At 36.2% G+C, this 23,317-nt stretch overlaps 2 protein-coding genes across 2 annotated transcripts in view; one reads left to right on the forward strand and one right to left on the reverse strand.

Moving 5' to 3' along the window:
• Nucleotides 1-3,018, forward strand: part of LOC107558820 (glutamate carboxypeptidase 2-like) — a 14,339-nt gene extending 11,321 nt beyond the window's left edge. Inside the window, exons 17-19 of the mRNA XM_016242507.1 lie at nucleotides 1,477-1,558; nucleotides 1,739-1,831; nucleotides 2,620-3,018. Coding sequence (XP_016097993.1) covers nucleotides 1,477-1,558; nucleotides 1,739-1,831; nucleotides 2,620-2,806 — 362 coding nt within the window. The 3' untranslated portion in view covers nucleotides 2,807-3,018. The remainder of the gene's footprint in view (nucleotides 1-1,476; nucleotides 1,559-1,738; nucleotides 1,832-2,619) is intronic.
• A 9,575-nt stretch (nucleotides 3,019-12,593) lies between these two features.
• Nucleotides 12,594-23,317, reverse strand: part of LOC107558828 (protein NLRC3-like) — a 12,530-nt gene continuing 1,806 nt past the window's right edge. Inside the window, exons 3-7 of the mRNA XM_016242514.1 lie at nucleotides 22,336-22,443; nucleotides 21,359-21,496; nucleotides 20,966-21,278; nucleotides 16,812-17,058; nucleotides 12,594-14,517 (exon numbers count right to left, since the gene is read on the reverse strand). Of these exons, the coding sequence (XP_016098000.1) occupies nucleotides 12,932-14,517; nucleotides 16,812-17,058; nucleotides 20,966-21,278; nucleotides 21,359-21,496; nucleotides 22,336-22,443 (2,392 nt within the window). The 3' untranslated portion in view covers nucleotides 12,594-12,931. The remainder of the gene's footprint in view (nucleotides 14,518-16,811; nucleotides 17,059-20,965; nucleotides 21,279-21,358; nucleotides 21,497-22,335; nucleotides 22,444-23,317) is intronic.

Genomic DNA, 23,317 nt, shown 5'->3' on the forward strand with positions numbered 1-23,317 from the left:
ATAATGCAAGAAGACAATCACAAAGAGTCATTTTGTCCAGCTAAAATCAGTTCATTGATGATTCAGTGATCATTAGTTTTAGTTTGACTCATGTCCCATTAGATGGGTGGGGTTTATGACCTCTACTGCAGCCAAACACCAGATGGAGATCAAAACATTTTGGCTTCACTTTTCAGGACGTGTGCGGCACACTTGATACAATCCATCCATTTAGTATGCAAAATCAGAATGTTCACTTAAAAATAGTGTTCCATACACTTAAAAATAAAGGTTCCAAAAGTGGGTGATTCCACAGAAGGATCATTTCAGGTTTCCCAAAGAACCTTCTTATTATTCTTAATATTTTTAACATTCTCAATTACCATTTTCCAGTATAAAGAACCTTTTGTGCATTAAAAATGGTTTTTCATGGAACCATAAATGCCAATTAAAGGCACAATATGTAAGATTTCTTTTATTAAAATATCCAAAAACCACTAGAACAGTGTTATATATTTTGCTGACTTGTGTACTTACATTATTCCCAATGTTTCAAAGAATGTTTAAATCCAGAGAAATAAGTCATTTTAACTAGTGACACGGAGCGTGTCTGTAGTGTCGTTGTATCGCCTGCCAATGACGTCATAACCCCTCGATTTCCAAAACATGGAAACCAAAGACGCTTTAATATGTTGTGTGTTTTATTAGACCGGTGGTGACCGCACAAAGTAGCATTATAACAGAACTTTCAAATGTATCTAGTATGATAAAACAGCGCTGCTTTACCCCACATACGCACGATCGGAAGGAGCGGAAGCGCTCGACTGTGGCATAATAAAAGCTCTGCTGCTTTCGAGCCGTGTGTCACGCTCGTTCAGCGCCTCGTTTCAGCCTCAACCTGCTTCATTCTACTACATTAATAAATCATTAGCTCATCCATGAACATGATTTCTGCCCGAGTCCCGTCGGATTGTATCGGCTGTGGGGATGAAGACCACAACTCCCATGATTCCACACCCAGTCACAGCATCATCAAACTACGCTTTTGCCTCTTTGTTTATTTTGAATATGCGCCCTTTAGTGGCAAACATTACATATTGTGCCTTTAAGTAATTTTATTTTTTAGTGTACAGTGAATGGGTGCCGTCAGAATGAGAGTCCAAACAGCTGATAAAAACATCACAATAATCCACAAGTAATTCACACCACTCCAGTCTATCAGTTAACATCTGGAGAAGACAAAGCTGTGCATTTGTAAGAAACAAATGTATTAATAATGCGTTTTAACGGCATTCTGACGGCACCCATTCACTGCAGAGGATCCATTGGTGAGCAAGTGATGCAATGCTACATTTCATTTATTTTTTAGTGTGTAGAGTAAAAGTATGAGAATCGGGATGCAGCAGAACTCTTCTAATAAGAGTTTTCATTCCAGATGCAAAGCTCTTGACTTATCTTGTTTGCTGTCAGCATCTTTCTTTATGGTTTATGCTCTAGATTCTCTCTTCTCTGCGGTCGAGAACTTCACGGTTGCGGCAGGAGATTTTCATCAGCGACTTGATCAGCTTGACACCTCTAAGTACGAATGACACTAGGTTTTCAAACTAGGTTTGAATCTGTTTTGTTGTAGGTTTGGAATTGTATCACGGTGTTGATCGAGTCTCAGAGCCTTTAGCTGATGACGTGTGCTCCTGTCACATCTCACTGCACATGATGCCTGTTACTTACACCTGTTATCTTATCTGTATCTGTCTGTCAGTGCTCTGGCCGTGCGGATGGTAAATGATCAGCTGATGTATTTAGAGAGAGCTTTTATTGATCCGCTGGGTTTGCCTGGGAGACCATTTTACAGGTAAACACAATCGGTCATTACATTGTGATGTTCAGAGACTCATTGACAACTTGTCAAGGTTTATTATAGTTAAGTAGAACTAAAACCATTCAAAAAATCATTACTAGATATAATATAAATGTTAACTGAAATAAAACTATAATTTTTTTAATTTCAGCTAGTTGCTATATTTTCATTTTCGTTAAACAATGATGTACTAAAATAACTCAAACTGAAATAAAAATGAATATAAACAACACAAATGCACAACAAAATTACCAAAACTTTAACTAAAATTAAAATTATTATCAATGCTGAAAACTGATACATTTAATTTTCAGGATTCTTTGATGACTAGAAAGTTCAAAAGCACAGCATTTATTTGAAATAGAAATCTCTTTGTAATATTATAAATGCCTTTCCTGGTATTTTTGATGCATCTTTGATGAATAAAGTATTAATTTCTTTATTTACTGACCCCAAACTTTTGAACGATACTGTACATCTATGGGACTTTATTCAGTAATTGTATCATTTGTCAGGCAAAAATAAGACAAATTGCTTGAAACAGCTGAGTTACACACTCATGCTTGAGATCAGTGGTTTGTTTAAATGAGAAACTGCGCTTGCATAAACCACACGTTTTGCAGTATTAGAGCTCAAAGGAACACTTCTTCTCTGTTAAATGCCATATTTACGTTAGCTGTACTTCCATTACGACAATAATAACCACTCGGCTGTTTGAGATCACTTTAAATACTAAATATGTGTGGTAAGATGTTTGTCTTTTTCTCTCTTGTCTGTTCCAGGCATATTATTTTTGCGCCCAGCAGTCATAATAAATACGCGGGTGAGTCTTTCCCAGGGATTTATGATGCTTTGTTTGACATTGAGAACGCGGTGGACCCGCAGAAGGCCTGGGACGAGGTCAAACGCCAAATCAGCATCGCCGCCTTCACTGTCAACGCCGCTGCCGAGACACTAAAGCCTTTCTAGACAGCCTTCCTTTACTTCTGGATTTCAAAACATGCCATGGATACAGGACTACAACAGTCAGAAAAATAGTTAGTTAATATGTCAGTGTTTCCTCAAACGCAGCAACTACAAAGGACTTGACATTCAGATCTGGCTCTCAGAAGCGAGTAGATACATTTTTGATATTCAAGGAATAGTTCACCCAAAAGTTACAATTTGCTGAAAGTGTCCTCACCCTCAGGTCATCCAAGATGTTGATGAGTTTGTTTCTTGTAGAAATGTAGCATTGCGTCACTTGCTCAGCAATGGATGCTCTGCAGTGAATGGGTGCCGTCAGAATGAGAGTCCGACATCATAAAACATCACAAGTAATCCACACCACTCCAGTCCATCAGTTCACATCCGGAGAAGACAAAAGATGCGTGTTTGTAAGAAACAAATTTATTAATAAGGCGTTTTAACTTCAAACTGTCGCTAACGGCATTCTGACGGCACCCATTCACTGCAAAGGATCCATTGCTGAGACACTGATGCAATGCTACATTTCTCCAAATCTGATGAAGAAACAAACTCATCCTAATCTTGGATGACCTGAGGGCGAATACAGTTTCAGCAAAGTCTAATTTTTGGGGTGAATTATTCCACTAAGCAGATGTCTTTCATCCAAAGAGATTTGCAGGCATGTCATTAATAATTTAGTACACAACTTAGGATTTAATTCAATGTTACAGTTAGCAATCCTGAACCATAAACAAATTTTACAGTGTTGTGTTTAATACAATTTCTTTGCCATGTCTGATCATTTGTGAAACAAGCAGAATTAATTACTGTTAATCATGAAAGCAACCGTTTGACCGGTCACTTGCATAAATTGTGGCATTGGAGCGAACTGTTTGCAAAACAATTTTTGCATATATTGTCATCATGGAAAAATTTGTAAAACCACGAACACTGAATAAAACTGGTTGAACGAAAATTTTTCATTCATTTTAAAGTTGTAAAACCATTCTCATGTAAAATGCATGCTTTTTAGCAAAGATTAAAAGTACAATTACCTGAAGTTAAATCAAATTATCGGACAGAAAGACAAATCTGAGAGTACAGTATAGTCGTTTCATGTTTACAGTAACATGAGACAGTGTTGTAAAAGATCAATTCATCAGATACAAATAAACACTGATGTTTCACGCTAGTTTTCAGTGATTTACTGCACTTTTTTCTAGTTGGATTTGAACCAAACCTGAGTTTGATTTATTTTCTCTTCTCTACATTCAGACGTAGGTTTTCACCCCACGACAGGACTGAAATTGTAAGAGAAAGTGCATGACAAGAAACTGAAATGATGAGATTTCAGAAGGCTGTGAATCATCAGACAAGCAGGTGGAATGGAAAAAGTCAACAAAAAAAGAATATCCGTTTGTCTAGATGCTGACAGCACTCGTGTACTAGAGGAATTCACCAAATTACAGACAGCAAGACAGAGAGTAAACTCTGAATAATGATGGTACTTTACATAAAGCACACAGAAATTATATCTAACTTAAACGTTTACATTCGAATTGCTTGACCAAATCGGTTTTATTGCCCTACTGACGGTTAATAACTCAGTGGAACCGTTTAAGAAACAGCCTTCAGTAGGAATTGATGCCGTATTGAATCTCTGACACCTTTGAAAACAAGGCTGTGAGAGACTGTCGTGGTTATTAATTGTTCACCCAATGAAAAATGCATTTCTGCAAATGTACAGTGGACAAAAATATGCAGAAAACGAAATTATTTTCGTTGAAACTAAATGATTAAAATAGCAATTACAAGTTAAGCCCTGTGATGTCATATAAAAATTAATCAAATGGCCTCAGCTTCAACACTTGAAAATAAAATTAGTTGGGTATCTATGCATCTGTTTGATATTTACTATATTTTTACCACTGATTATGTAATAATGTAGGATTGTTTAAATGCACTTCTATCCCTCACAGCATTTCATTGACGTCAAATTAAATAGTCTCATGCTCATCCGACATGAATCCACATGATATGATTTTGAATTAAATAAATAAAATAATCTCATTTCGTTTCCTAGACCTGCAGGTTTCGTTGACGTCCGCATCACTGATCACTGCTGTCTGTGAGAGTCAGAGTCAGAGTGCTTTAGCACAGTGAATCTCAACATTTTGGCGTACCGGACCCCAGTCCAGTTCAGAACCATCCTCGAGGACCCCCAGAACAACATTGACTCATCTATGTATCATTTGTGTTTTTGTGAGGACCAAATGCAGTCAAGTATAATTCAAGTTAGCTGACTTGTCCAGTATTTGGCCATATTATCAGCTATATTGGATTTTTCTTTCACGGGAGAATGTAATGCCAAAATATACAAAATTTATGCAAAAATTAATACTTTATACGGACCCCCTGGCCTTACGTCAAGGACCACTAGGGGTCTACGGACCCCTGGTTGAGAAACACTGCTTTAGCACTCACTTTCTCTCGTCGTGATTCTCTGTCTTCTCATTGGTCGGTTGAGGCTTTGGAGGCCATAGGCTCCGCCTTCTTCATGACTACCTCCACTTTGGGGACCATCATGTTAACAACACTCTTACTGATATCAGTTACCTATCAACCGACAAGATCATGAATCAATAAAATTGGCTAAATACATGTCAGAATCATTAACAATGTTTTGTCATGTGCCTCATGACATATCTAATAAAGCATATCTAATGTGCGCACAGGTGCTTTTCTCTTGTTTATGCTGGAGCGCCATCTAATGGCTGCAATTCACACAATAAATCATAGACCAGAAAGCATAAATCCTATATTTATTATCGTTCTTTATAACTGTTTGCCACATTTTTTAATACTATAGTCATATAATCAAATCAAATATAAAAAACTGTTCATACGAAACGTTAAACAAACGTATTATAAGTTAAATATATTTACTTTTTCTTCACTATCTACTTCAACTCATCCATTAAAAAACACATTTATGAATTAAAATGTCAGATTTACTAATAAATTCTTATATGGGAACAATTTATATGGTCTACCAGTGTTGTTTTTGTATCATTTATATACTATTATAGTTTTAATTACAATTTTAAATAAGCTTTTATTATCAGTTTTAATTAAAAAAAATTTTTTTTTTTTTGTGTATTTTTCTTGTAATTTGTATTATTTTTTATTTTAATTTCAGTTGTAGTTTACTAATTTTAGTGCTTCAACATTTATAATTTTCATTTATATATACACACACACACACACACACAATTTTTATGCACACACACAAATTTTAACCACAAAAGCAGTGTTAAGTCGCTGGGGTATATTTGTAGCAATAGCCAAAACTACATTGTATGGCTCAAAATTATCGATTTTTCTTTTATGCCAAAAATCATTAGGATATTAAGTAAAGATCATGTTCCATGAAGATATTTTGTAAATTTCCTACCGTAAATATATCAAAACTTAATTTTTGATTAGTAATATGCATTGCTAAGAACTTCATTTGGACAACTTTAAAGATGATTTTCTCAATATTCTGAGATATATTCTACAGATATTAAAATAGTTGTATCTCGGCCAAATATTGTCCTATCATAACAAACCACACATCAATGGAAAGCTTATTTATTCAGCTTTCATGTGATTTAGAAATCTCAATTTCAAAAAATTGACCCTTATGAAAGGTTTTGTGGTCCAGGGTCACATATCAGCATCCAAAAATTTAGGTATTTCACATCTGCATGAGATTAAATAAAAGTTATAGATAATTTATTTATTTAATTATCGTTTTACGCCATATCAGCATCAAAACCAATATTCACGGCAAACTCAAAGAGTACCAAGATCTAAACACTTAATTACATTTCTACAAATCTTAATAATAATAACTAAATAAATTGTATACTATAATAATATATATATTTTTTTTACATAATAAATATCTGGTTCTGCTATCTGGTTCGAATTTGATTGAACTTTTTTCAAAAGGAGCTGTTTGAGAATTAAAGAATAAAAAAGCAAAACACTGAATAACTGTTGTATGCTGAGCAACATGTTGCATTTAGATGTATTCGAGTATAAAATGTTCGACTAAACATGAAAGATGAGTGAAATCTGAGAATCTGCAATATGCACTTTATTTGCAATTATGCAAAGGAACAGCGTGAGATTACATATTGGTTTTATTACTGCTATACTGCAATATGGACACAATAATGGAAAGAATAAATATTTCTATATCCATGATATTCGAACACTCACCTTGAGAGCATCACGGAACACGGGGACTCCAGGATGGTACGTACATGCATCTGCAAAACATGATTTCACACTTAAAACTAATGAACACCACAACTATAAACAAAGATCACTGTAAATATTACGTGCATTCACTCAATCACTTATTTAACACATCTGTAAATACTTTATTATTAATAGTATTATTGTTAATATTAGTATTACTTATATATATATATATATATAAACTGATTAATATTTTTTAAATTATAATTATTATTTAATATATATTTATTACATTTTATAATTTTTTTCTTAAATGTATTCGCTGAATGAAGCAAAATAAAAAAAAAATTTATTGTATTTATTTTTATTAAATTTTAACAATTATTTTACATATATTTACTTATTTTTTTTATTATTTTATATACATTTTTAAACATATTCCTCTTGAATCCGAGTCAGCTTGATCAAATGAGGCAGCAAAATTTTCTGTAAAATTATTTTTATTTTTCAGCAAAGTACACTGTGCATGAAACATCTTGACATCAAATAAACATCACAAATAAAAAAAAGGATCTCTATTATAATGAATAACATTTGGGAAACACGTTATAATCTACATAGAAGTGTGGCATGCTATCCATCTTAATTCATATAAAAATATCAAATCTCGATTTGAAATGAATCCTTAATAGATCATTAGTTCATACAAATTCAACCATGGCATTCCTGGGATTTTATTATAACAAAGGCAAATTATAATGCAAAGGTATATGATATTTCCATAAACTAATAATCTATTATACATTATATAATGTTTGTTAATGACTTCCAAATGAAAGTCTCTGGCAGTGTTTTATAATGCAAGAGCCACTGAGAAGCACAGCACATAATTCATTGTCCCAGTTCATAATAATACACATGCATGCATGAACCCATAACCACTGCTACAACACAAGATAACATTTATATTTATGCATACATATTTCTGGCTCCATCGTGTTCTTTAAAGCACAGACAGGAAACCCGAGCCATGAAAGCTCTCGTTTGGTCATTGAAACGTAACAATATGAATGTAAATATTAAATAGCAATGAATAAACAGCACTTTAGATTATGAATGAACTTGAGTGTCACCTTCAGGATTGCTTTCTGGATCAAACCGCTGCCCGCAGCCTTTATTATAACACAATACAGACATCACGGGCGCTTCACGACACAAACCAAGTATTCACAATCTGTAAAAACTGTCTATTTTGTTATTATATTGCACTACGCTCGGCTTCGATGTCCTCCTCCGGAAACTCACGAGGTGCGTTCGGGAAAAATCGCGAACTTTTCCGACACGCCTCCGCAGAGCGGCAACGAGAAAGAAATATAAGTTATAAATTGGGGGTATTTGTTATTTTTGACGATTCACTGTGTATTTTACAATGTAATGGCTATTAAAGTTTTTCTCTTGTCATCATTAAGTGTAATATAAATTAGCACTGGTAAAAATAGGTATTGTCACGTGACAGCCGCTACTTTTCACACCGTATGTCAGGATGGACCAATCACAGTCGCTTATGATTAAAACATACGGCCTGGGTCCGTTTCTAAAAATTACTGTGGCGGATTTGCACTACTGTCACAGGCACGACTTGAAAATGTCTCCAAAAACAGAAACATCTGTCTTCCTCTCTTGAGGAAGAACCGTTTCATGTTGCACGAAAAATTATTATTAGCTCGGAACTTTCGCCGCGAGACTTCCGATGCAGCACATGGCAGGGACTCGGCAAACATCGGCAAAGATCGGAAAATCCATCGTCTCGGCTAGTTCTAGTATGTAGATTTTAGTCTGTGGGCCCTATAATGTTATTTTTTGCACAAATTAGTTATGATATATTTGTAGTCCGTTTCTAAAAATTACTGTGGCGGATTTGCACTACTGTCACAGGCACGACTTGAAAATGTCTCCAAAAACAGAAACATCTGTCTTCCTCTCTTGAGGAAGAACCGTTTCATGTTGCACGAAAAATTATTATTAGCTCGGAACGTTCGCCGCGAGACTTCCGATGCAGCACATGGCAGGGACTCGGCAAACATCGGCAAAGATCGGAAAATCCATCGTCTCGGCTAGTTCTAGTATGTAGATTTTAGTCTGTGGGCCCTATAATGTTATTTTTTGCACAAATTAGTTATGATATATTTGTAAAAAAAACATATTAATAAATTACATAAAATATATTAGGAGTACATCACTGATGTCTTGTTAAAATACTGAATAGTATATACTATAGTACGTAAATGTACTTAATAATCACTACAAAGATAACAGTGTGTTAACTCTGAATACCCAGAAAATATTTAATGCATTGAGATTATTATTTTTTTTAATTAAGGGGACATTTTTGGCACTTGAAATGTATTTACAGTAGTATGTTTTTACCTACACGAGTCAATAAGCCTAGAAAAAATATTTAAAGATAAAATCCATTAAAAAGGAACATCTTTTATGCATTTTTTTTTTCAAAGTCCCAAATCATAACATATGCATTTGGAAACATATAAACGTAGATTTTGCTACATAGAATTAATATACATTTCATTTAGGGGTAGATTGCTAGATTTATTTATCTCTTGATAAATTGAATATGGCAAGAAATAGCATCACTCCAAGAGACATGTTTTATTAAAAATGTTTTTTCCAAGGACACAATGGTGAAGGTTATGCATAAATCAACAACCCTTTGGCTTTGTAACCCACACTTCTCTTAAAAAAAACAACAACAATAAAAGAAATGATTAATTAAACACTATTAAATCACCTCAAATCCATCACCTGTCAGTGTGTATGAGCAGCCAGGACTAATTGAACATTTATTCAAACGTCTGGATGAGTAACTAGGTGATTTCTTTCAGAAGAGTAAATCCGAAGCAAACGACAAGTAAAACCCATCAATATTCTGTGATTCCCCGAAACCTGAAAAACAACGACTGCTCATATCTGCACAGAAAAAAATAAAAAATAATGATAAAAAAACCATTATAACGTGCTGCTCTGTCAGTATAATAGTCTAGCTATTCATGTTACTGCTCCCTCACTGAATGTTTACTAGTTTTTGTTTTTATGGTAAGCAGCGATTGTTAATGGAAAGTGCACTTCCAGTTCTTCAGCCCCTTGAAAGCATCGTGCACACTTGAATGATATGATCTATTAGTGCTGTAATTGCCTATTGTCATTCTCTTTAGCTGAAAAAAGCCTGAAGCAAACACATCCTCATACTGACTCAAACAAGCACCAAAAAGAGCTAAAGGAACAGCTCGCCCAATTTAGAATTTACATATCATTGTGTCACTCAGATCAATGGATTTTTATCTCAAAAACAGAAAAATGTGTTATTCCAATCAATCAAAGCAGCAGTGACTGAAGATGCCAATGACGTACACTACCGGTCGAAAGTTTGGAATAATTCAGAGTTTATATAAGAAATGCAGCAAAAGCAATAATATTGTGAAATATTATTACAATTCAAAATAACGTTTTTCTAAATTAATATATTTTTAAATCATTCTAATATGCCGATTTGCTGCGCCCTCCGTTAATATCAGTTGTGTTCATGTTAATTAGTGGCAATGTTCAAAAAAAATTTTACGGCATATTTTTTTTAAAGAAAATTATAATTCTTTTTCTGGATTCTTTGATGAATGGAAATTAACAGTATTTATTTGAACTCTTTTATAACAGATGTCTTCACTGTCACTTTTGTGCTTTTTTTGATGATTTCCACAAAAAACATTTGGCAGCACAACTGTTCTCAACACTGATAATAATCAGGAGTGCGTTTCCCAAAAGCAACTATGGTCACAAGTCCTGATGTTACCAATAGAGTTCAATGGAACTTGCGACCATAGTTAGCAAACGATGCTTTTGGGAAACACTCCAAAAATGTTTGAGTGATCTCTCCATTCTTTGTAAGTGGGAAAACTTGAAAAATCGGCAGTGTATCAAATACTTATTTGTCCCACTGTATATTCAAATGGAAAACAGCTATTTTAAATTGAAATATTTCACAATAGTACTGTTTTACTGTGGTTTTCGATCAAATAAATGCAGCCTTAGTAAGCAGAAAATACTTTTTAAAAACATAAAAAATCTGAATGAATCCAAACTTTTGACCAGTAGTGTAAATTAGGGTTGCACGGTTTACATTTACTATGATAGTATCACAATACCAAGGCTCCAGAATACTGCCGATGCCACTGTATTTTTTAAAAGGTAGTATATAAGTAATGTTGTATGTGGGGCAGTCGCTCAATGTTCAAACACATATTCCTGCAAATAAACGATAAAAAAAAAGTGTCTTTTTTTTGTCCCGTCACCTTTCTGTGGTGCCCTTTAACGGCGCAAAATGCGGTGTAGAATTCGCGCTTAAACTGGTTTCACACTGGATGCACAAGCAGAGCGGAGGCGGCGCAGAAGATTTGATTGAATAGAATTGATTTATGATATGGGCAGCACAGTCCTACACCAACCCTACCCCTAAACCAACCCCTCACAGGAAACTTTCTGCATTTTTAGATTTTCAAAAAACTTAATTCTGTGTGATTTATTAGCTTATTTACCCGTGGGGACCTCAATTTAGGTCCCCACCGTGACACGAGTCCCCATGAGTCTGTGTGTATTCAGGTTTAAGTCCCCACCAGAATAGAAAAACAGGTATACACACACACACACACACACACATACATGCATATAATATGCTGTATAGTGTAGTTTGCATGATAAAAGGAATCTTAACGTTAAGACATAGCCTACATATAAAGTATAGTTTTAATCATTTAAACAAGCCTTTGAAATCCGGACAAAAACTCCTGGCAATGAAGGGTTTCGTGCATTTATTTAAGCCTTTCTTTCACAGCGCTGAATGTCATATGGTGGTTGGGAAACACAGAGCAGCTCGCTTATTTGATGTTATGGTGAAATTAGTTATTTTTCGTGTTTACTCATGTCTATTTTGAACAAGAACAATGCAGTGTGGCTTTAATTCAGCGTGAGCGGCGCAGCAAAAATAGACTCGCCGAAACGATCGCTGCACTGCTCTACTCTGTTAACGTGGGCCCGAAAAAAATTAGGGCTGGAACAATAAATCGATGCATCGCGATTCGTGGATCAATTCTGAGATTTTCAGAATGCATCGTGATTCTCTCTCTAATCGATTCTGAGCTTAGTTTTTAACAGCAGATGGCGCTCTAGGCTACGCTGCTCATGAAGAAGAGCGCTTGCACGTTCTGCGGAGTAATGTAAGTGGTTAAATGTACTTGCACATCGGCTTTTATGATGCGAGATTAATGTAATGTAAACACAGCACACTGTGTAATTCGCTTCTAAAATTTTCTGAAAAAAAAGTTCGAAAAGGTTGGTTCAAGTGGTGCATATGTAAGGAACTGGAAGCAAGCAGAATACGGCTATTTCTAAAGCACACAGTGCCATCTGCTGTTAAAAACTAAGCTCAGAATCGATTCAAGAGAGAATCGCGATGCCTTCGGAAAATCTCAGAATCGATGCAGAATCATTTCTCGATTCGCGATGCATCGATTTATTGTCCCAGCCCTAAAAAAAAAAAAAAGCGCTGCTTACGTCCTGCTTACACGTGCGGTGTGAAACCGGCCTTATATAATATGTATATATATATCTCTCAGTTCGCATGGTATGGCGATACTATGAGGTATCCTGATACTTCAGCTGGTATAGTATCATAACATGTGTTTACAGTATCGTGACAACCCTAGTGTAAATCATGACAGCGTGAACCATCCCTTTAACTTCAACAGTCGCTCCTGCGGGACGCTGCATTTAGTTTAGTGTTTCACAGTCCCGCCTAACAGATTAAACACTGCCTTGCTTTGTTTCTCTTCATCTTCCCTCTTTGCCTTCCTCCAGCTCCACCAGACACAACTCCAGATTTCTTCTCCTGTCTGGATGAATGTTTTCTCTCATTTTTTTGTTGATGTATTTGACCACATCCTCTGTGCCTCTGGCTTTGGGGTGGTAGTGACAGAGCTGGTATCCGCGCAGGTGCTCCTCAGTTCCTGGAGTCACCAATCCGATCAGGAACCGCAGGAACATGTCCAGATGACCATTTGTAGATGCCAACGCACGGTCTATGGCAGGACGGAACAGTTCAATCATAGGCCGATCCTTGTTTGCACCCTGAAACCAAGACATTTTGCTTGGTTCGATCACATTTTTGCCGTGTTTCCTAAACGCCACATACACATACATAGCGGCCATGTATTCCTGAACAGTAATGTGAACAAACTTGAAGACCCACGTATGAAAGTCTTCGTTTCTTCGTTTGACCTCAGTGGTTAATTCATCCCGAGTGCGCAAATCTTCATACGTCAGGTTAACGGAGGTCAAATCTTCCACCGTAAACCAGTCCCGTCCATCTAGAATCATCCGATATGACATTTTCCCCATCATGTCAATAAATGACTTATCTTCATCCTGCCACTTCTGCGCCTCAACGCTGCAGCCACGGTACTTCTCAAACGAGCGGTTCATCTGCACGATGATGAACTGCGAATAAAACGCTGTGATGCCAGGTGGGTGTTTGCCGTATTCGGAATCCCGAAACCCTCGTTCGAAGATGAACGTCACCATCCAGCTGAAGAGAGGAAGGTGGCAGATGATCTCAAGGGCTTTGGAGCGTTTCATGTGGTTATAAACCTTCCTCCCGATCTCAGGGTCGGTGGTTCTCTTGGTGAAGTACTCTTCCTTCTTTTCATCTGTGAATCCTCTTAACTCTACATGCCTATCGATTAGTTGCGGAGGAATTCGGTGGGCGGCAGTGACGTGGCTGGTTATCCAAACTCGGGCGTTCGGAAGCAACGTGCCTTTTATTAAGCTGGTGAGAAGGGCGTCTAATGGCGCTTTCGTCCTGGCGCTTGAGACAACTTCGTTGTTTTTGAAGTCCAGGTTGTGTTTGCAAACTTCTACAGCCTCCATAATGAAGAGACTCAAGCAATCTGGCTTCTCGATGAATTTAATGTCGTTAGCTTCTGCGAAACATTTGCCTAGCATGTCTAGGAAGCTCGGATTTCCAGCTTTCCTAAAGTGCAACTCCTTCAACGGCAAAGGGAACACGAATTGAAAATCCTGATTGTTTTTTTCCTCCATCCAATCAACGATGAACTTGTTCACAGCCACCGTTAGACCACAGGAGGGAATTCCCGTCATCATGACCGTACGGATTGGTTTCTGTTCGTGAGGAAGGGACCGAAAGATGTCGGCGGCCCTGATTTGGGTCTCCTCAATCGTATATGGTATTCGGTAGACCTCATTCTCGAGGTTGATGGGCTCCCTGCTGCCTTTGATGACTGTTACGGGTTCGACATAGACGTCGCTGATGTAGCGCTGCTGACCTGGACGACATCGGCCTTCGTAGAGAGTGTAATAGCGCCTGTCGTAGGCTATTTTCAGGTCATGCAGTAACACAGCTAGAATGAAACGAAACAAGAAAAGAAAATCAGGAACTTAAGATGCAGACAAGAAAGTTCTTTTACCAGGTTTATTTTTACACCACATTCTATACTTAGATGAACAAAAGAGACTATAAAGTGTTTTGTTATTATGTATCTTTGAAAAGTTGATCAATAATAGATATCACAAAAAAAGAAGAAGATATATATATATATATATATACACACATATATATACATACACACACATACATACATAAAAAGGGCTGTCAATAGATTAAATTTTTTATCTAATTAATCACACCCTTTTTCTGTGATTAATCGCACACTTCATGAAATCAAGCATAGACCATTTATCTTGTTTCAAATGTTTATGTTGTCATCATTTGCTATATTCAGCAAATTAAACCAAAAGATTGAAGGGTGATTCTCGAAAATCTGTATTTTCTGCAAGCTTTTTTCAAGATAAATGTAGATGTCTTTCCAAAAAAGGATTTATCAAGCATAGACCATTTATCTTGTTTCAAATGGTTATTTTGTCATCATTTGCTATATTCAGCAAAGTAAACCAAAAGATTGAAGGGTGATTCTCAAAAATCTGTATTTTCTGCAAGCTTTTCTCAGGATAAATTTAGATGTCTTTCCAAAAAAGAACTCCAAAACTCCAAAAGGACACCAAAGAACCAAATGATACAAGGAGCCCATATGAAAGAAAAAAAAAATCTGAATTGTATAGTATGTGTACAGTGCAAAAGCTTTTTTACATTTTAGAGAAGCCAAGTTGCGATACCAAAAAAAACCTAAACCAACCACCTGCTGACTGCATATATCTACTACAGTACACGGATCCATTCAGAATAACTAAACCGCAACATACACATGACAAATCAAGACATTATCGCAAATGCGTGTGGAAACAATGTGAATGTACAGAAATGTCTCTGCCTGTGCATAAATACAATGTGCGATCAGTGCGTCAAGAGCACTCATACACGCATTATTATAACGGACTCACACGTGCTTACTGTACGCCACCGCAATCGTCTTTACCTTGATTGCAGTCTTCAGCCATCAAAACTTTATTAGTGAGACTGTTTATCAAGTCGAGAAACCGTAGTTTGCGTCTCATCTGGCCATACAGCGGTGGGATGTGTTGACAATCCGTTCAGTCTGTACTTCTCACAGCGCGTGTGACGTGAGCTCGTGTTTAAAAGCGAAACACACTGGAATGAATAACTCACTGAAAACGCAATGCGAGTCTCAGTTCTCTCTGCAATCTCTGATGTAATCAGCCTGGTTTCCTTTATATTAGCGCTGTTTTGGACGGATTGTTTGAATGCATTCACTTACTGGTTCATTGGACTGAGAATTTTAGCTGCTTAAAATGATCTGATCTCAAGCAGAGAATCAAAATTGGGTTAAAGCGTTAGAATATAAATTGTGCTTCAGTAATTTTGCGTTAAATCATTTTAAGTTAAGGATTGTAAAATTAATCGCATGCGTTAATGTTGACAGCCCTAATATATATATACACACACAATAATAGTCTTATCTATATTATCATCATCTTAATGATTTTAAACGTGAAAAACTAATTTAAAAATACATCAATATTTTGCTACAGGAGGCCTTTATTCACCCCCTGGAGCCGTGTGAGGCATTACGGATGGATGCGCTTTATTTGACTTCTTTTGGACTGTTTAACAGAAACATCCGCCCACTGCCGTTATAAACCTGGGAAGAGCCAGAGAGGACATTTTTAATATAACTCTGATTGGATTTGTCTGAAAGAAGTCAGTCATATACACCTAGGATGTTTTGAGGGTGAGTAAATTATGGGGTAATTTTCATTTTTTATCCCTTTAAAGTATTATTTATAAGCGCAGAGCTGCTTTGTTTACAGTGGTAACCAAGAAAACACTGTATTGCTGCTGTTCCATAAGCATCACCTGCTGTCAGAGAGTGAATCTGCATCTCATTCATCCCATCTGCTGTTTTTGTTTTGTGCAGATGTGTTTTATGTAGACCATTCAGGTTTTGCTTTATATTGTGAAATTATACAATCTACTTTAAAACAAAAACTGCTCATGCAGCATGCTTGGACTGTGATTAAAATGCAGTGGTTCTGCAACCGTTTCATGCATTCTGATTCATATTAAGGCACAGTCAAGGGAAAAAAAACTTGATAAACCGTGAATCTGCCAAAATCCTAAAAAACAAAAACTGTGATATAGATTTTTGGTCAAACCTCCCAGCACTAATTGAATCATGATAATTAGTTTTCTTTTTTGTGATGTGTGAAGCTGCTGTACCTCTTCTACAGGTCTTCCTTAGGAAATCGGCCAGATTGATCTTTCCGACATTTTCGAGGGATCGTATGGTGAGATGCAGAGCTTCTCCCAGCCCGCAGACCTCGATCATTTTATCGATCACATCCAGCGGGTCATTAAGATCCGCAATTGTCGAGTAGTTCTTCTTGAATCTGCAGTGAACGCTCAGACAACGCTTAAAATAGGCGATCTCTCCTGGATGGAGCTGGGAAAGACTCCCCACCATTTGCTGAATGAGACAGAAAGACAAAGAAACATGAACAAACCTATATCAAGTTTAGGTTTATATAGAAATAACCCTTTTGGCCACCTTGCCCTCTAAAATTACACGCAAAATGATCAACATGATCAAAACTTTGCTGTTAAACCTGTTGCACACAATCTACTCCATGCCTTCTGTCGTCTGAGAGATCTTTACTGATTTTTAAAAAGAATAACTTTGATATTGCTAGTAATATATCAAGATGAACACTAACTGGACTGAAGCAACTTAGTTTTACTTGATTATCCATATTAAATTTTTTTAGAAAATCATGTTAAAATGTATCTATTATGATCATCAGGCTTTTAAGGAACGTTTATTTGTACACCTCACAGTCATCATTGTATTGCATTGCATTATATGTTTTGATCATCAAGCTAACCATCTAAATATCTTACTAAGACATAGTATTGGGAGATATAGAGTGACAACTTATATTTATATCACTTCATAGGAATGTAACGATGCACCCCGAGCCAGTTGAAAATCAATACAAATGTGTGACTATTCAAATCGGTTGAGATGTTAATCGTGATACAACTGGCAGTAGGAGTTTATATGAATGTATCTCTGAGGGGAACTGGCTATCTTCTGAAAAGTGTAGATGGTATTATCTTTTCATCTTGCCTCTGTATAATGCATTTAAAATAGTGTTTATAACCGCAGCTCTGCTCCGTTTAAAGCAGTAACCAAGGAAACGCTGTATTTCTGCTGTTCAATAAGCGCCACCTGCTGTCATAGTGAATCTGCATCTCATTCAGCCCATCTGCTGTTTTTGTTTCATTCAGACAGGTTTTATGTAGTATAGTTTCACAAAACTAAAAAAGACAACACATTCTGTTTTTGCTTCAAATTTCAAAATGATAAAATCTAATTTAAATAAAAAAAACGCTCATGCTGAATGTATGCAGCATCTTTGTTTGGATCGTGATTAAAATGCAGTGGTTGCCTCTAATTTTAAATGGAAAGAGCACAGGAAAAACCTTAGTTTGTTTATATGAAGAGATTCTTTTATTTTTGTTTTTGTTTAAATTTGATTTGGGGTTCATTTTAAAATTTCAACTCAGTTTTGTTATTTTACATATTTCAATTTCACAAAGAAATGTGCAGCATTTGGTCCAGGCAAAAAAATAAAAAAAGGGCACCTTTTCATTTATAAATTGTCTTAAATCGCATTTTGTTAAAAAAAAAAAAATTGTATCTTGAAATCGATATTGTGAATTGTATGAGTTGAGTGAATCGTTAAATCGCTATCAAATATTCTATACTGTTATCAAGATCTCATTACAAGCCATCAGAATTTTATCTTACTTTTTGCCCATGTAAATATCTGCATATGCACCAAATTGTGTATTTTGCTCAGCTTGGGCCTCTGAAATATATATATACACACACACACAGGTGCATCTCAATAAATTTGAATGTCATGGAAAAGTTCATTTATTTCAGTAATTCAACTCAAATTGTGAAACTCGTGTATTAAATAAATTCATTGCACACAGACTGAAGTAGTTTAAGTCTTTGGTTCTTGTAATTGTGATGATTTTGGCTCACATTTAACAAAAACCCACCAATTCACTATCTCAACAAATTAGAATACTTCATAAAACCAATAAAAAAAACCTTTTTAGTGAATTGTTGGCCTTCTGGAAAGTATGTTCAGTTACTGTACATGTACTCAATACTTGGTAGGGGCTCCTTTTGCTTTAATTACGGCCTCAATTCGGCGTGGCATGGAGGTGATCAGTTTGTGGCACTGCTGAGGTGGTATGGAAGCCCAGGTTTCTTTGACAGTGGCCTTCAGCTCATCTGCATTTTTTGGTCTCTTGTTTCTCATTTTCCTCTTGACAATACCCCATAGATTCTCTATGGGGTTCAGGTCTGGTGAGTTTGCTGGCCAGTCAAGCACACCAACACCATGGTCATTTAACCAACTTTTGGTGCTTTTGGCAGTGTGGGCAGGTGCCAAATCCTGCTGGAAAATGAAATCAGCATCTTCAAAAAGCTGGTCAGCAGAAGGAAGCATGAAGTTGTGGCTTACCCTCCTTGTGAAGGGTGTCAATGATTGTCTTCTGGACAACTGTCAGATCAGCAGTCTTCCCCATGATTGTGTAGCCTAGTGAACCAAACTGAGAGACCATTTTGAAGGCTCAGGAAACCTTTGCAGGTGTTTTGAGTTGATTAGCTGATTGGCATGTCACCATATTCTAATTTGCTGAGATAGTGAATTGGTGGGTTTTTGTTAAATGTGAGCCAAAATCATCACAATTACAAGAACCAAAGACTTAAACTACTTCAGTCCGTGTGCATTGAATTTATTTAATACACGAGTTTCACAATTTGAGTTGAATTACTGAAATAAATGAACTTTTCCACGACATTCTAATTTATTGAGATGCACCTGTGTGTGTGTATGTATCTATGTATGTGTATGTATATGTATGTATATGTATATATATGTATATATATATATTAATCTAAAAGGTTCAATAAATTCCATTTAAAAAAAATATATTTTTCTGACTATTATTTCATATGTCAGGCTTTAAGCTTCTCAAAGTTTCCTCTACGGTTTTCAACAGAAACACAAAAACATCTACTGACTAGGGGTGGGAGAAAAAAATCGATCCATCGCGATTCTCTCTCCAACGATTTCAGAATCGATTCTGAGCTAGAAACACCCGTATTCTGCTTGCTTCCAATTCCTCACACACATACACCACTCGAACCTTCCGTAAAATAATCTTTCATAAAGTTAGTAAAGGTTGAAGCGAATTACAAGGACATTCGCGGGCTTCATTGCACCGGATGCGCTGTGAGAGACGCTCGCTTTGTTTGATGTTACACTTGAAGTGTGTGGTCTCGCCCGTCTGTATTTTCCTTACAAATGTTCTACGAAGTCATCATTTATGTGGTTTGGAATGCAGTGGACTTATATATTTAAAATATGAACCTCACTAACAGAAGGCTGCTTTTAATTTCAAATGCTGACGCACGCTTTGTTTGTGTAGACTGCTCGCGCATGCGGCTGTGCGCGACTACGTGTAGTGGTTTAATGCACTTCAAAATGTTTTTATGATGCAAAAGTAATGTAAACACAGCCAGTTATGTCTTAAGGAATTAAACGGACAGGACAAACCACATTACTTCTTATATTTCAAAAGAGAACCGTGCGCGAATGCAACTTAATAGATCTCCCGGTGTCTATGTCATAGTAAAAAACAACAGTAAAGATGAAGAAAAAAAAAACAAGAAAAAAAATCACTCACAGTTCTTGAACGGAAAACGTTCAAATAATCTTAAATACTGAAAGCACTCTTTGTTTGTAATATGTTTCTATGCTCCTCTTTATTGTTTGCTACTTGCTTGTATGTTTTGAAGTTTTGAATAAAATTCTTAAAAACATACAACTGTTTTAATTATTTTTTTTTTAAGTACTTAATTACTTATGTAAGGATATGTAAATTTAAGGATTTTAAGATTCTCAAGTCGGCAAACTAATTAATTAATAAAGGGGGGGGGGGGCATTGTCATAATTGTAGATTTAGTCATTGTCATAATTGTAGATCTGTCTCTTGAGCAATTTTCTAGCAGTTTTATGGGGTTTATTGGTTTTTGTTAACTTTTTAATACTAACAATTGTATTCAAGTGCAGTTTGTTTGTGTGATCATCATTTTTCAGTTATTGGCCATCATATAATTTCCATGTACACAATTCTTCTTTCCAAAATATTACTAAAAAGAATGCTCATCCAGGCTGCATTCATTTGATAAAAAAAAGAACAAGAATCGTTCTGGAATCGGATCGTGACTCCCAGAATCAGAATCGGATTGGATCGTGAGGTGACTAAAGATTCCCACCCCTACTACTGACCTTTAACGTATGGCGCAGTGTGAGGGAGCTGTGTGTGTGTTGAAACTGCAGACCAACGCCTTCCGGAGGAGGAGGAGGAGGATCTTTCATTTCTTCATAATGTACAACAATTTCATCAAAATCATCCTCTTCTGTCGTCGCCTCTGCCTGCTCCGCCTGCACCTCCACTGTAGCATTTTCATTCTGCTGCTCCTGCGTGTCTCTCTCATTCATCTCCGCGTCTCTGTCATTCGGCTCTTCATCCATCGCTGATTCTGTCCATATGTCGCTCTGCAGCTCAGACGGCTCCACGATCGAGGGCTCTCTGTTAATGCTGAATGACAGGAAATGTGAAAATGAACCTCATGACTTCAGAGACATTGAGATGTATGAGTGCATTGTGCATGTAGGTACCTGTGTAGGGCAGTAGATTCTCCTATGTGCGTGATGGGTTGTCTCAGGACCAGTCCATCTTTGTATATGCTGGACTGGTTTGTGTTCGTACGTTCAGTAATCGCAGTCTCTGGCGAATCTGGGCGATGAAGCCTGACCCTGAAAATACACATGCATGATATAAATACATAAATGAACCATGAAATGAGTGACTTATGCCTGCAACATTTGATGAAGTGCACTAAAATAGTTAAGACTAAAAAAAAGTGTTTTAAATGTCATAAAAATTCTATTTACATTTGTTTTATTATAATTATTATGTTATACATTATATATTTCATATATATTAAAATATTAGAATGCTTTCTGAAGGATCATGTGACACTGAAGACTGGAGTAATGATGCTGAAAATTCAGCTCTGCAACACAAATAAATTATTTTTAAATATTCGAACAGAAAAAAAAAAGTTTTTTAATTTACATTTTTAAAATGTATTTCAATATTTCACAATATTGCTATAACTATATTTTTGATTAAATAAATGCAGCCTTGGTGAGCATAAGAGACGTCTTTCAACAACAAAACAAAAAAATTAGTTACACTAAAATAAATTCTCAAATCACTTATTTACCTCAAAACAATAATGAACCATCAATTTGAACAGAAAAAAATAAAAGGAAGTGACATAATTAGAGTTCTCAGGTACTGAGTTTAAAAACTGGCAAGAGCCACCCTTAATTATTGTCATTTGTAGTTTTGTCATGTTTGACAATTTGTCAAGCATGTCATATCCAATCTGTTGCATAATGATTTATCATTATTATCGGCTTTAAGATATCGGCCAAATTTTCTTATCAGGCCGATACCGATAACAGAAAAAATGAGCATTTATCGGCCGATACCGATATGGTGGCTGATATATCGTGCATCCCTATTATTATTAATAGAATGAGACTCCAATGCTTTTGTGTGTGTGTGTATTTGTATATTAGCATACCTTGTTGCTTGTTTGAACGGAAGTTCTTCAAAGTCATCATCTTCTTCGTCTTCATGATCGTCACTTTGCATGGAGCCGTAACTGCTTGGCGGCCGGTCCATCATGATCCTTAAAACAACGTTAACATTAACATTAGAACCAAAAGACAATGACAGCAGCTGAAACAAACCATGCGTCTACTTTGAAGACCTTTCAACAATCGGAAACTCATCCAAGCAGTCTTCAAACAAAGCTCAAAAACAGACTTTTTTACATGCAAAAACAGAGGCCAAAATTCAAACAGCAGAACTCGAAAACACTACACAGTCTGAAGCGTCGCTGGAATCTAATATGCTTAAAAATCTAAAGCAAGATCTTCATATTCATACCAGAGCTCATGCAAGCCTGGACCAACCTGAGCAGGTCATCAGCTGTCTAAACTAGCAAAGACTCAGCTTCTTTAAATGCATAGTGTATTTCAATCCCAAAAACCAAAAAGAAGAAGAAAAAAAAGTTTTCTGATCAACTAAGTGGCTTGATATTTGATGAGTCAGATTAGGTGTCTAACTCATAATACTCCCAATCCTGATGATCTTTGAACATCAGGTGATAAAGAGCATCTTCTCATATTTCCAAAAATAGAGGAACATGTAGGTTTGTTGGTTTTAAATGGAATTATACAAACAAAATTTGCACTAAAATGTTTATTTAAAGCAAGAACGCTGTTAAAAGATGTTTGAATTACAACTTTAGAAACAGAAACAAGTGTAGAAACCTGAAACAAAAATTATATGAACTGCTCAAATTAAACTAATCCGTCCTGACATGACCTTGAGTAGGGTTGTGCGATATATATCATCTGCGATAATATCGTAATTGTTGTTTTAGCGATGTGCGATTTGACATTATCGAGTATTTTGCAAAAACCATACAAAGCACCCCTACAGCGCACACGCATACATTACGTGAACTCTAGACTAGTGCGTGTGCGCATTTAGTGTGT

Source organism: Sinocyclocheilus grahami, unplaced genomic scaffold, assembly GCF_001515645.1.
Source record: "Sinocyclocheilus grahami isolate Dianchi unplaced genomic scaffold, SAMN03320097.WGS_v1.1 scaffold661.1, whole genome shotgun sequence".
NCBI lineage: Eukaryota > Metazoa > Chordata > Actinopteri > Cypriniformes > Cyprinidae > Sinocyclocheilus > Sinocyclocheilus grahami.